Source organism: Apodemus sylvaticus, chromosome 7 (assembly GCF_947179515.1).
Source record: "Apodemus sylvaticus chromosome 7, mApoSyl1.1, whole genome shotgun sequence".
NCBI lineage: Eukaryota > Metazoa > Chordata > Mammalia > Rodentia > Muridae > Apodemus > Apodemus sylvaticus.
Window position 1 is genome coordinate 32,598,067 of NC_067478.1, and position 12,256 is coordinate 32,610,322.

The 12,256-nt window shown below is 43.1% G+C and overlaps 1 protein-coding gene across 1 annotated transcript in view; it reads right to left on the reverse strand.

Annotated features, from left to right (window-relative positions):
• Window positions 1-1,113: 1,113 nt before the first annotated feature.
• Zic4 (Zic family member 4) overlaps window positions 1,114-12,256 on the reverse strand; it is a 34,273-nt gene continuing 23,130 nt past the window's right edge. Inside the window, exon 7 of the mRNA XM_052189323.1 lies at window positions 1,114-1,243. Coding sequence (XP_052045283.1) covers window positions 1,114-1,243 — 130 coding nt within the window. The remainder of the gene's footprint in view (window positions 1,244-12,256) is intronic.

Consider the following 12,256-nt stretch of genomic DNA (forward strand, 5'->3'; position numbering starts at 1 on the left):
GGGCGGGTCTCATTGAAAGGCTACAGTGAGGTTTGGAAGGCAAGCTAAGCTAATTTCAGATTTTCACAAGGTGTTTTCCTCTTTCTGCTAGAGTATTTGGTATTTGTGAAAAGAAGTGTTTCTCACCCAGTAACCTCAGGAATCAGAGAACTTATCAAGACCCAGTGGATCTATGGGGCTTCAGGAGCCTATCCACTGACTAGGCTCCCTCAGAGTCCCCAGTTGGTATCCCAATCTCCCGCTAAATACCGCTGTACTAAGCAAGGGTCGCTCCCAAAGTTGTACTGTTGTCCGCAATTCCTCTCTCCCCTTCACCACTCCCCATCTTTGACCAAAAGTCCCTTAGGATGGCTGACTCTCTACCCATGTGACCAAACTGTTTATTCTTCAAATACAAACTTTCCTGCGTTGTCAGTTTTCTTTCTGATTCATACTGACCATTTTTAGGAGGGGGAAAAAAAAAAGACAGAGACGCATCTCAGATGTGTATAGTCTATTTACCCAGCAACTAGCAATCGTCCGACATTAATTTATAGGTTTATTACAAATACCTAAGGTATTTACAAGCCTGCGCTGGGTCGTGTGTGGCGGGGAACATCTATCTGGTGAATAGGCGGTGTCACACGGTAGCATGCTCCCTTGTCAGGCCTGATTGTGTTTTAGGCAAACATTTGCGCACACATAAAGGCAAAGGTCAAGGACTGTTCGGCCCCAGTGTGCGCCAATTCACCCAGCGAACCAATGCTCAGAAGCTCCATTTTATGCGCAGATCCCGCCAGACTGAGGCGCAGGAGACCCTGTCGCTACTAAAGAAAATCGCCTCTGACCACTTCCCTTGTCGATTTCTCTCTGCCTCCCTATTCAACTTCTTGGGCTTCCTCAGGAATACAACTGGCCAAGACTTGTTTGCCAACATCTGGATCAACTCTGCCCAACCGCTGGTGCAGCATTTGCTTGTTCCACATTTCTGGGTAAGGGAAACTGGTGTTAAACAGAATCCAGCCCACAGAAAACCTTTGCTTACTTCAGAGCTTACTTAAATGAAAGCCCACTCAGACCTGGAATCTGAATATACGCGCGGTGTGCATACAGCTGACCAGCAATTAATTGTATTCAGATTGCAGAACTGATTCCCAAAGCTGAGCGTGGAGGGGCAGAAGGGCAGATGACTGAGTGTTGGTAATGCAAGTCTATGGAATCGCGAAGCGCTCTGGGAGCTGCCGTCTGAGTCTCTTTAGGGCCACTTTAACAATAAAAGACATCGTTTTCCTGTAAAATATGCTTTCTATTCTAAAATGTGTGTACCACCTCTCACAGATCACGCCTAGTTGTTTTTCCCAGCCCCTAGAAAGAGAATACAAATGATTTCGAGTGGATGTCAATTTGAGCAACTCAGAAGAGAAATAGTTTCAGTGTTAAACAAACGCCAGCCCAAGCTCCAACCCACAGGGTTTTGCATCAATAATCATCTGGCGAGAGCCAATGGCAGGTTTTCCAAATAGTCCATTTAAGGGAAGAGACTTTTCCCCTGATAAACCAGAGTCGCAGCTGTACGTGCTCACGAGCAAATAGTTTACACGTGCAAAATTCATTCCTACGAGTCAGGCGAGCCACAGGCTCAGCTGTGGAGCAGTGCCTGCCTGGGGCTAGAAAGCCCACAACTTGTTGCCTTTGTAGCCCCTCCAAACACTGGACATTCAGAGCTTTGCGGGCCTCTGGGATTTGCTGACAAGGCTAGAAAAATAAAATAAAATAAAATAAAGGATCCCCACAAAATCCGGGCAAAGTCGCAGCAAACAGTTGCCTCTGAAGGAAGGACTTCCTAATTGCTCTCTAATCTCTACAAACAACAAGGAAACTCTGCGCACGTGCGATTACACTGGATCTTAAAGCCAAAAAGAAAACAGAAGGAAAGATGACTTACCCCGACCTGCTACAACGCTACATTCTAAGCGTCCTTTAAATACTTTGAGTCTTCCTTTCGGGCTGCAGATTTTTCCTTCCTTTTGCCAAAACCAGCTATCAAAAACCAAACTAGTTGCTGTTTAAAGAAAGCAAAGGAAAAAAAAAGATAGAAAAAGAAAAAAAATAAGAAAATAAAACTAGTTTCTATCAATTGTGTGTTTCTATCTATACTTTGTTTTGAATACTTCTTTCTCTCCTTACCAGATTGCTCCAACCACCACCTGTGAAGCTTCTGAAGCTTAAAGTTTGTGTGGTTTGTGCAAGCAAATGTGCTAGTGTGTGAGAGCGAGTGCTGGTGTGGGACGTTAACTGCTTTAAAAAAGACATCGTTGCCTGGCCAAAGCCAAGCAATAAAAATGTGGCCCCCATCTTTGGGTGTGGAAATTTTTACATGCGCCTCTCATTTCATTTAACTTTTTTCCCCCCAGAGCTGAGAAAAGCTACTCGCTTACTTTCAGTGGACTTCGCTCGTTATTCATCTGTTGAGTCGCCTCAGAGGCACAAAAGCAGATCCAAGGCGTTATGAAAAATGGCCTGAGCCCGGAGAATGTCACAGTGGTCGGCGTATTATTTTAGCCTTCTTAAAAAAAAAAAAAAAAAAAAAAAAAAAAAAAAAAAAAACTCAGGGAAAGTTTGCTTTTGATGAATTCAATAAAAGCAAAGCTGCAACGGAAGAGATTTTCAGCTAAAATTATACAGCATGGGGCAGAGCTTAGAGCAGCCAGATGGCCAAAAGGAGAGGGCTCCTCTCAGTTTCAAAACCCAGATCTAGAATTCCCTGGGCTGAGCCTCTTAGTTTATTTAATCCCATGTGTATTTTTAAATTTAAAAAAAAAGAAAGAAAGAAAGAAAAAGATCCCCCTTCGCTCTTTTCCCCACTTCATTTTTTTTTTTTTTTTTGCTCCCTCCCAGGCTCCCCATGGCATATGTACTGGCAAGACCCCCGGCCTTGGAATTTGTAGAAGTCACTGTTCCATTCCTCCCTTGATAATGGAGTTAAACTTTTGAGTAGCCAGCCTGGAGCAATGCTACCACTGAAAGTCGTAGTAAGGGTCTAGATGAAAATTCCCCCAACACCTCACATTGCCAGGAAGCTGAGGCTTTTAAATTCAGTGGATATTATATTCATCACAAAAACAAAAACCATTCCCTGAGCTTGGAAATGGTTTACCTTTTTGCAGTACCCTAGGGGAAGCTTCCACTTCAGGACTGTTGTTTGGGAACTTTTGTTTGTATTCACCCCTCCATAACTTTCTAGAGTAGTTGTAGTAACAACCATGACTGTGGAATGGGGGTGTGTGAAATTAACAAGTATGGTAGTCTAGCCAAGCCCCTCCCCCTCAAGAAAAAAAAAAGTAAGATATGGGATGGTGGTTCAGTGAAGTGGAAGAGTCAAAAGTTTGCTTTGGACTTGAAACAGAAGGCTAGACAAAGTCCTGGAACATTTCTTCTAGAGGAGGAATCATCCAAAGCCAAGTACTAAGCACCACCCACCCTCAGTACACAGTCTGAAGAGAGTTAATAAAGTCTAACGTTTAGCTTCCACCACCAGGGAGGCTTCCAGGAAAGCATCCTAGTCTGACTATATTCTTCAGACCAAGTCTATCAGGGAGACGTGGCAGGGAGAGGGGAATATTTAGTCCAGGCCTGACTTCAGAGACTCATCATTCCCTAATTGAAAGAAGCCGTGTGTCAAGGACTGAGAAATAGAAGGAAGGGTGTTACTTAGGGGATGCTTGGTTTTTCAGAGCCGGAGAGGGGAAATGGAAGCAGTCACCTAGCCAGTCTTCCCTCGAGGAAAGAACAGTGGGCCACATACTAGGTTCCATCCACCCTGTTGCGGGATCCTACTCTGACAAGTCTACCGTGAGTGACCCTTGGCCAAGTCGCAACTCACGCCTCTGTTTCTTCAGCTGTAACTGCACAAAAATATATTGTATCAACCTGCGCAGTATGTTTGGTTTGTTTAAAATAAAACTGTGAGAAGTGCATTTAGAGAGCATACTGTTGTGTGTTGGGGGTATCAGTTCTGTTATTTTATTCCAAATGTTGGTGAACGTTACTGCAATTGAGCTGAAAACCTCGGGCAGCTGCGTTCTCCAGTAACCCAACTGAGTTTCTAGGGTCGGCACTCCCTCAGCTGCGAGGCTCTTTTCCTGCCGGCAGGAATCGCTCACTCCCCACAGTCCTTTCCCAGTACTAACAGCAGAAGACTTAAGTTACCCAAATATACATATATATATGCCCCTAACTGTTGACCAGACACTGTGAGAGATCTTCAAAGCTGAGATTGAAGAAGACCTTTTGAAAAAACTGAGTGATCTCTTTTCAAATTTTGCAAAGTAAAGTCAGAAACTGGAATCCAATGAGGAAGAAGAGGAAACTGAAATTGGGCTACAGGTTCCTGTCTTGATACCACCTCTACCCACTCCACCCCCCCCAACCCACCCCACCCCCGCGCCCAAGTCTCCCTTCTTTGTTTTGTAGTAGTCCTGGGGATGCTACCCTGCAAGTACAAAACAAGCAAGCAAGCACCCCACACTAAGCTGTCCGCTAGCCCCAGGATTTTTTTTTTTGGGGGGGGGGGGATGTGGAGAAGGATGCTAGGAGAAAACCTTTTCTCTGAGGCGGTGAAAACCTTTTCTCTGAGGCGAGCTGCAACCCGTATGTTGGGTGCTGGCCCCAGGATGGTAATCAGGAACCCCATCTGTTGTCCTCTGCAAGAAGACACCTCTGAAACATACTGCCAAATCCAAAGCCCTGGCACCAGCAGTGAAACTGAACTGAGAGACCCTGACGTGCCTTGGTGCTACAGGTCTTGGTGGCTGTGTTCTCCGTAGTGCTGTGATGGACCGGCTTCGGTTACACAGCTCCACTAAATTACTGAGCCCCAATTTACAAACTTCGGGTCTTTCTACCTGATCTGAGGAGGACTAAGCTTTGTCACTATTTTCATCCCTTGGTCCTCACAAAGACTCCAGGGCAGCTTGAACCTCAAACTCCAAACCGCGCTATACCTGGTGGAAGTGAACAGGAACGCTGGTCCTCAAAGGAAGCAGAACAGAGAGTCCAACCCCAACTCAAGCCAGCTTTAGCACCCGCCTGGACACTGGAGCCAAGCACTGACTGGGTTTGGGTTCATACCGCGGTTCAAAACCCATATTTGATCCCCATTACATCCTGCCCCTGCTGCCAAGGCTCTGGAGCCTTCCAGAAACAGTTTTTCCAGATGCTCTCTCCTGGAATACTTCAACATCAAAGAATGGAATGGGACAGAGAGGAAATCCCAGACAGATTTTCCTGTCTTTGTCATTTGTGGTTAAAGAAAATATACAGGTAACTTGGAAGTTATCTGTAGTTTAAAATCGGAAAACCAAACTACTGGTGGATGTGTGTGTGTTGAATTGGGGTGGAACTGGTTTGAATCTCTGTCCTGACAAATCTCTAACCTATTGGGCTAAAAATTTCTCAGGATTATAAAGACTGTGTTCTTTCTGTTCTGTATAGTCTCAAAGAAACTCAAGGAAGCACTTCACTCTTAACGACAGCACCAATTCCAGGGGTAATGTTCAAAACAATTGATTTACCTCAACTTTTGTAGCACCCCATTTTACAGCTCTACTGGCCCCAAATAATTTATGCAGGACAAATCTTTGCCCCCACTCCCAAGCAAGTGCCTCTCAATTTTCATTTGCCGCTAGCTGTTAGCTTTCCGTCTAAAGGGGCATCAATCACAAAGAACTTGGGTGTTGGGGGCTGAGGCTCCCACCTAAGGTGGGCCCCTGGCATTAATTGTCCCAATAAACTGAGATATAGTGTGCATAATGCAATGGTGCAATATGGCATAGTCCACGTGTATGACTTAATTAAGCCATTTGCAGCTTGATGCTGCAAGACAACGGGTGTGCAAGTGGATTAACAATTGCTGGCTCCCTTATCCTCGGGATGGCGCGTAATTACTTAACTAGCAGTACATATCAATTTTTGATGATTGCAGAATCCATGCTTGCTTCACCAAGAAGTTTCTTAATAACTCTCCATTGTGTGTTTTAAAAAAAATAGTGCTTGGAAATATTTTAAAGTTATTCCTAGCATTTTCATAGATTTTCTTTGTCATTTTTTAATGGATCCGTGTATTCCTGTGCATTATTTTACAAAGAGGCCAAGGCAGAATTTTAATTCTCTGTTTGATGAGGAAACTGGCAAGATACTCACCCCCTCTTGTCATTCATCTGGACAGTACTATGCTCAATGCAAAGCTGAAATAAAATGAAGATTATTTTTATAAGTGTCCTTTATAAAGTCTTACAGATTCAGAGGGCAATCACTTTGAAGATGCACTTTCTGCGAGCCTCACTGTCCCCATAAGTCTACATAGCTTTTTCCCTTTAAATGTAGTCGAAAAGGACTATGAGCATCTCAGAGTCATTTCCCACCTAAACCAACCCCAGTAATATCCTGAGTGATGCACACTTCCTGTGGACCAGGCTAAAGGAAAGTAGGGCGTCTGGTGGCCCAGTGGGAGGTGTGTGCACTAACATGGGTTGATGAAATTTGAAAGAGGTCTAATAAAATTATGCAACTTGATGGCAAAGACATTGACACTCCTACTTCCTAGACTCCTTGTCTTTTGTCTAGAGTCAGATAGCATTAAGCCCCACTCTCCTCCATTCGGGCTGGAATGGGTGGCACTGATATGCATTTGTTCCATGTGATTTACTACTTGAATCTTAAGTCAAAGCTGATCATTTGACCTCTCTGGATTGAACTAAATTCATCATCTATAATTTTATTAAAAAGCTGAATGACCATCAATCATAATGAGAGCATGGTGAGCCAGCATTGTTTTTTCCAGAGAAGCATGTCAACTTCACGGACATATGATACTTAGGTGGTCTTTTTTTTTTCCCCTGTGTTAAGCCGACATATACCTGACACTTCCTCTGAGGTCATAAGGTCAGTGCATTATCCACGGTTAGTATCATTTTGAAGGAGGGATTTTCAATTTAACTAGATCCAGAGAAGAGTGAGATGGCCTCTTGATTTAAGTACAGTTCTAAATGATTCCCCCTGCTTTTAGACCAAGCAACGGTATGACAAATGACAAACCATATCTCGGCCTATCTAAAGTAGATTTCACCAAATCCCAGAAAGTGAAATTGGATTAGACTTTCTCTTCCCCATTTCTAAGTGTGTCCTGTAGGTCATTTGACATCACTGTTCTTTGGAGGCTCCTTATGTCAGAGCATTGTGAGGTAGTGACACAAGAGTAAGTCATGCCTCATTAGAACATTAAGGGCAGGTAAAATTTTCCAGTAGTCTTTGAAATTGAACTTGACCTTAATTCTTTAAAATTAAGGCCAAAGTGTCCCTGTTTTGAAGGGTCCCTTATCAGAGTAGATTTGTTCTCCTACCTGAAGCAGGTGATGTTTCTGCCAAGACATCTGAATGACAGCGGGAGTGGAGGACAAATCTAATAAAGCCTAATAAAGCATGAGCATTGAGATGTCATTAAACTTAGGAAGATGAGACTCAAAATCACCAAAAAGGTAAATGTCTTCATTAGTCTGATCTCTGAAGACTGTCGAACATTTCATTAATTTATAATTTATGATTGTTTGACAAATATTGAAAAGTATGTAAATATGAGTGAGATAATGTCTTTTCTGCGGGAGATGAGGAAATGACCCAAACTGTACGTGCCTGCAAGATTACACACAGGACCCAGCTCTCTGCTGTCAAACTGTGCCGCCCCTTCAGCCAACATATTGTGCAAGTGACAAGTGAAATAGTGCAGATAAACCAATGGCTTAAAACGTAATAAAGACAACAGCCATTTGCATTTTTTACATTTTATTACAAAGGTAATTTACTATGACACATTTCTGAATGTAATTTATGAAAACATGTTAAAGCAATTACATCGAGTATACAGCTCTCAGAGCTACAGACTTCAGATAAATAATAACATTATAGATCTTCAGAGATTTTCACTATTAAAAACATATCATAAAAGAGAATCCTTTATTTCAAAACAGATTTTACATGAGAAGATAATATCATTAAAATTTAAACTTAAGAATAAAATCTTGAAAAACAATATAAAATAGATGAATAATATTCTTTGCTATAGTTGTGAAACTAAATCTTCATGGTGACAACTTGCTCATTTTATAGGGTTTATTATCACTGTACATTTTCTTTCCTGGAGTCAATATGAAGTGCAAAGTATTAAAGACTTCACTGGTGGGAGATTCAAAAGGAGTGTTATGTTTTCCTTCTCTAGAGTCTGAGAACATTTTGTGTGTGTGTGAGTGTGTGTGTGTGTGTAGTGTGTACATGTTTCTTCTGTAAGTTACAGAACTGTTCCAGCTTTAAAATGTAAGAGAAAGCATTTCCTGGTGGTCAGGACTGCCTGAGTCAATCCTTTGAGCACACGAACCTGCTAGGAGTTATCAAAATGGCACAAAAACTCCATGAAGGGAAAGACAAGAAAAGCTTACACAATAAAACATGAAATCAAAACTAGAGCTATTTACTCCTTTTCTTACTCCCCACACTAGTTTATTTCCTGGTAGCAGCATCATATTCTGAGCCTTGAGGTACTTGATTAGTTATTTTATACCCAACTTCCAACTGCTTTTCATTTTGTTTTGCTTTTACTAACTTTCTTGTGGGTCTTGTTTTGTTTTGTTTTGTTTTGTTTTGTTTTAAAAGATGTTATCTTCAAAATATATTGATAATGCAAGTCTGAAATGGATCCTGATCTTGCTTATAAGGGAATGTTCTGGGTTTAGACCACAATCATCAATTGACTTGCAAGATTGAGGTTGTATCTTCTTTTCCCAAACCATTCCCAAAGGGGTCTTAACTATTGTGATAGGTTTAGAGCCAAGAGCCACCATCCACAGATAGTCAAACTAAGCAAACAGACGCCAGACATAGTTTAGGACCCATTGTGTGACATCAGCTGAAATAGGCAGTGCGTGGTTCCAGTGTTCTTCAACTCTGTAGTCCTGATAACTCACACATATTGGCCTCCAAAACTTCAACCTCCTTCCTGGTTTGAACATCCTCAAGGCATAGGAGCCTTTGAGGAGTTTCCACAGAGTCCCAATTCAACTGTCGAAAGTGGGCTGTCACTAATGATAGTACAGTGTGTGCCTTTTGAAGAGACCAGCATTTAGGTCACAGTAGGACCACAGTGGACAGGCACCTGTTCCATTTGGATTCCTAACAGATGTTTGATGATCAACCTTAGAGAATGTACACTGACATTCCTATTACCTTCAAAGACAGCAGCCCTGATCCACCAAAGACTGTGTATGTCAACCTTGGGTAGACAAGTAGCTCTAGATTAGGCTATTATCACTGAAGTCACTTTTCAGGAGCATGGATACCCTTCAACCTATATTGAATAGATTCTCACTTTACCACCAAGGACTGCTCCCTACCTTCCCTACATCTCTGTCCTAGCCTAGCTCCAAACTCTGGTGGAAAATTAGTCTTAGAATTATCCCTTTAGCCTCCAGACCTGGACTAGGCAAGGGGGTGGGCTGTTAGTTGTAACCCAGGGTTAAGTCAGCCCTTTGCTCCAGCCTTTTGTCTCTCTTGGAATGTTTTAGGGGTTGCATATGCTTTTGTGTTGCTAACAGCAAGCAGGGTCCCAGGAGTCTTCCACTCCATGCCTGATTGTGAGCTCTGGTTTCCCTAGACAACTGTGGCCAGCAGGAGTACTCCCTCCCAGCTCCAGCATGGAACAGAGGAGAGCTGGAACACTCCAGGACTCAAGCAAAGTTCCCTCTTTCTCGAAGGATAAAGGGAAGGGCCAACGAATTGGAAGAGAGAATAGGTTCAACAATTCATTTCACAAACAGTAAACTACTTGTCTGTGTGAGAACTCTGGAAAAGAACCTGTAATGAGGAAGACAAAGCAAACAAATGGAAGTTGATCTGACAGTTCCAATGTGCAAGCACTCCCCTTCCCCACACAGCATAGAGGAAGCCCACTATGGATCCAATTGGTTGCTGCTCAGCACAGCCATCATGATGACCTAAAATACAAACTTTTTCATGGGCTCTCATTCTTTTTCTCTCTCTCTTCTGCTCTGCATTTTAGATTTTTTTCTTCCCAGATAGTCAAATGACTTTAAAAGTAGGCAAAGGGGAAGGAAAAAAAAAAAACCGTTGCCACCCAAGAAATGATAAATAGCATCACATAGCTAATCGCTGGAGGGTGTGTTTATCAATTCATAATCATTTATTCTTGGTGATGTATGGCCCTTACTCTTAAATCTGAAAAGCTTCTATTTGAAGGTGTGAAAAGCTTTCCCTTTTTCTTGCAGTAAACCTTCCTACATTAGCAGTGATTGATCTCATGTACAATTTGTCCCAGAGTGCTATTTTACAGGGGGAACACTGGCTTTTGGAGATTAACTGGGGAGTCTGTTACATATTAATGAAGCCTAGAGATATGCTAACGTTTTGGTAATTTAGTTATTTGTGTCTATAGCCATCGTCGTTATTTTCTTTTAGACCCCTGCGGTTGCTATCCATCGAATTAAAAAGTGGTCCTTAGAATTATTTTATCTGCTGGCAACTAAACGCCCTTTAATGTGGAAAACAAATGTTGACTTCTTTCTTGAAGGATTCATGCTTCCTGGCCAGACGGCAACGTGTGTTAAACTGTATTCATGGGAGATGTTAGTTTTCATTCTGGGAGACTGCGCTAAAGTAATAACTTGCAAGAAAGAAAAGAAGCCCAACAAATTCTACACACACACACACACACACACACACACACACACAGTATTTGATCTAGGTAAGAGGAGTAAGGAAAATCCCTAATAGAAAACATATTCTAGTAAGAGGTTTCTCCAGGATATTGGAAACCCAAGCTGGACAGGTGTTAGGAGCAAGGTTGGAGAGGGAGGAGCAATGGAATTGCCCACTGATTTGCAGCCTAACAATTAATATGCCACCAAATGAGATGTCGACGTCATTAATGCCTGTGTGCTCCTGTGTAGATGGTGAATGACTTCTAATCCCGAAGAGAAGCAGCATCTCACAAGGAGATTGCTTTGTGACGCAGAATAAAAACAGTAATCTGTTTTTCCTGTTAAGAATTTTCTGGGCATTCTTCCTAGACTGCATTCTGAATTTCGCGCAAAATATTTGGGATTTATCTGCGGGTAGGGAGCGGGAAGCCTTTTCGGAATGTTTGCCAAGTTCCTGGGCTCTTTGGAGAATGCAGAATGGCAGCTGATGGAAGGAAAGGGCTAGAAGGGCAGAAAGGATTATGAAACCAGTGGTCAGAATGGAGTCCCACACCTGCTTTAAGTGAGAAAAATGAATTGCTCCTTTCCATTTCTACATAGTCTAGGAACCATGCTGAGTTAAGAGAGACCCAGACCACCTGGGAAGGAAAGTTAGTCCTGGGCTTTAGTACAGGAGTTTTGAGTGAATCGCTCTGACTCCTGCCTGTCCACTCTGGGTCCTCCTTTCCCCCTTCCTCCTCCCGTCCCCTCCTCCCAGTCTCCTCCCCCTCTTCTTCCTCCTTCTCCTCTTCCTCCTCCTCTTCCTCTTCTTCCTCCTCCTCCTCCAACTCCTCCTCCTCCTCCCCTTCTTCTTCCTCCTCCTCCTCTTCCTCTTCCTCCTCCTCCTCCAACTCCTCCTCCTCCATCTCCTCCTCCTCCTCCTCTTCCTCCTCCTCCTCCTCCTCTTCTGTCTTCCCTCTACCTTCCAAAAAGCCCAAAGCATAGATCTGGAGCTTTGGACCACTGGGGCCTTCCAGCAATTGCAAGAACCCGCAGGAAGCACCGACGAGAGACAACGGCGCTCCCCTTTTGTTTTCGGGGCGCGATTTATGTTCTTTATAAAGATGGGGTTTGGAAAAATAGAAAGGGCCTTGAAAACGTTGTTACAATGAAAAAGGGACAAATTAGAAGACATTTTCGGTGATCAAAGGCAAGAGGGAGAGCGCGCATGGGCATTCACAAAGCTTGACTTATTCACTCTCCTCTTTTGCAAGCAGGGGCAACAAGCGTGTCCCCCATTGACAAGGAGCCCTATTCAGACTGCAGGTGCGAAGTGGGCCAGCGCGCCCGGCCACATTATGTCAAGGTTGTTGGAGATTAGTGTTCAGCCTTAATAACTAAAGCGCTTGATTTACATTGGAAAAAAGCCCCTTCAGCCGTGAAAACAAAATCGTTGAACGCGTGATCATTGCGAGGGCAGCTGATATCCTAATACTTGCATTGTTCTCCGTAGGGCCCAGAACCGTCCTGGCTTC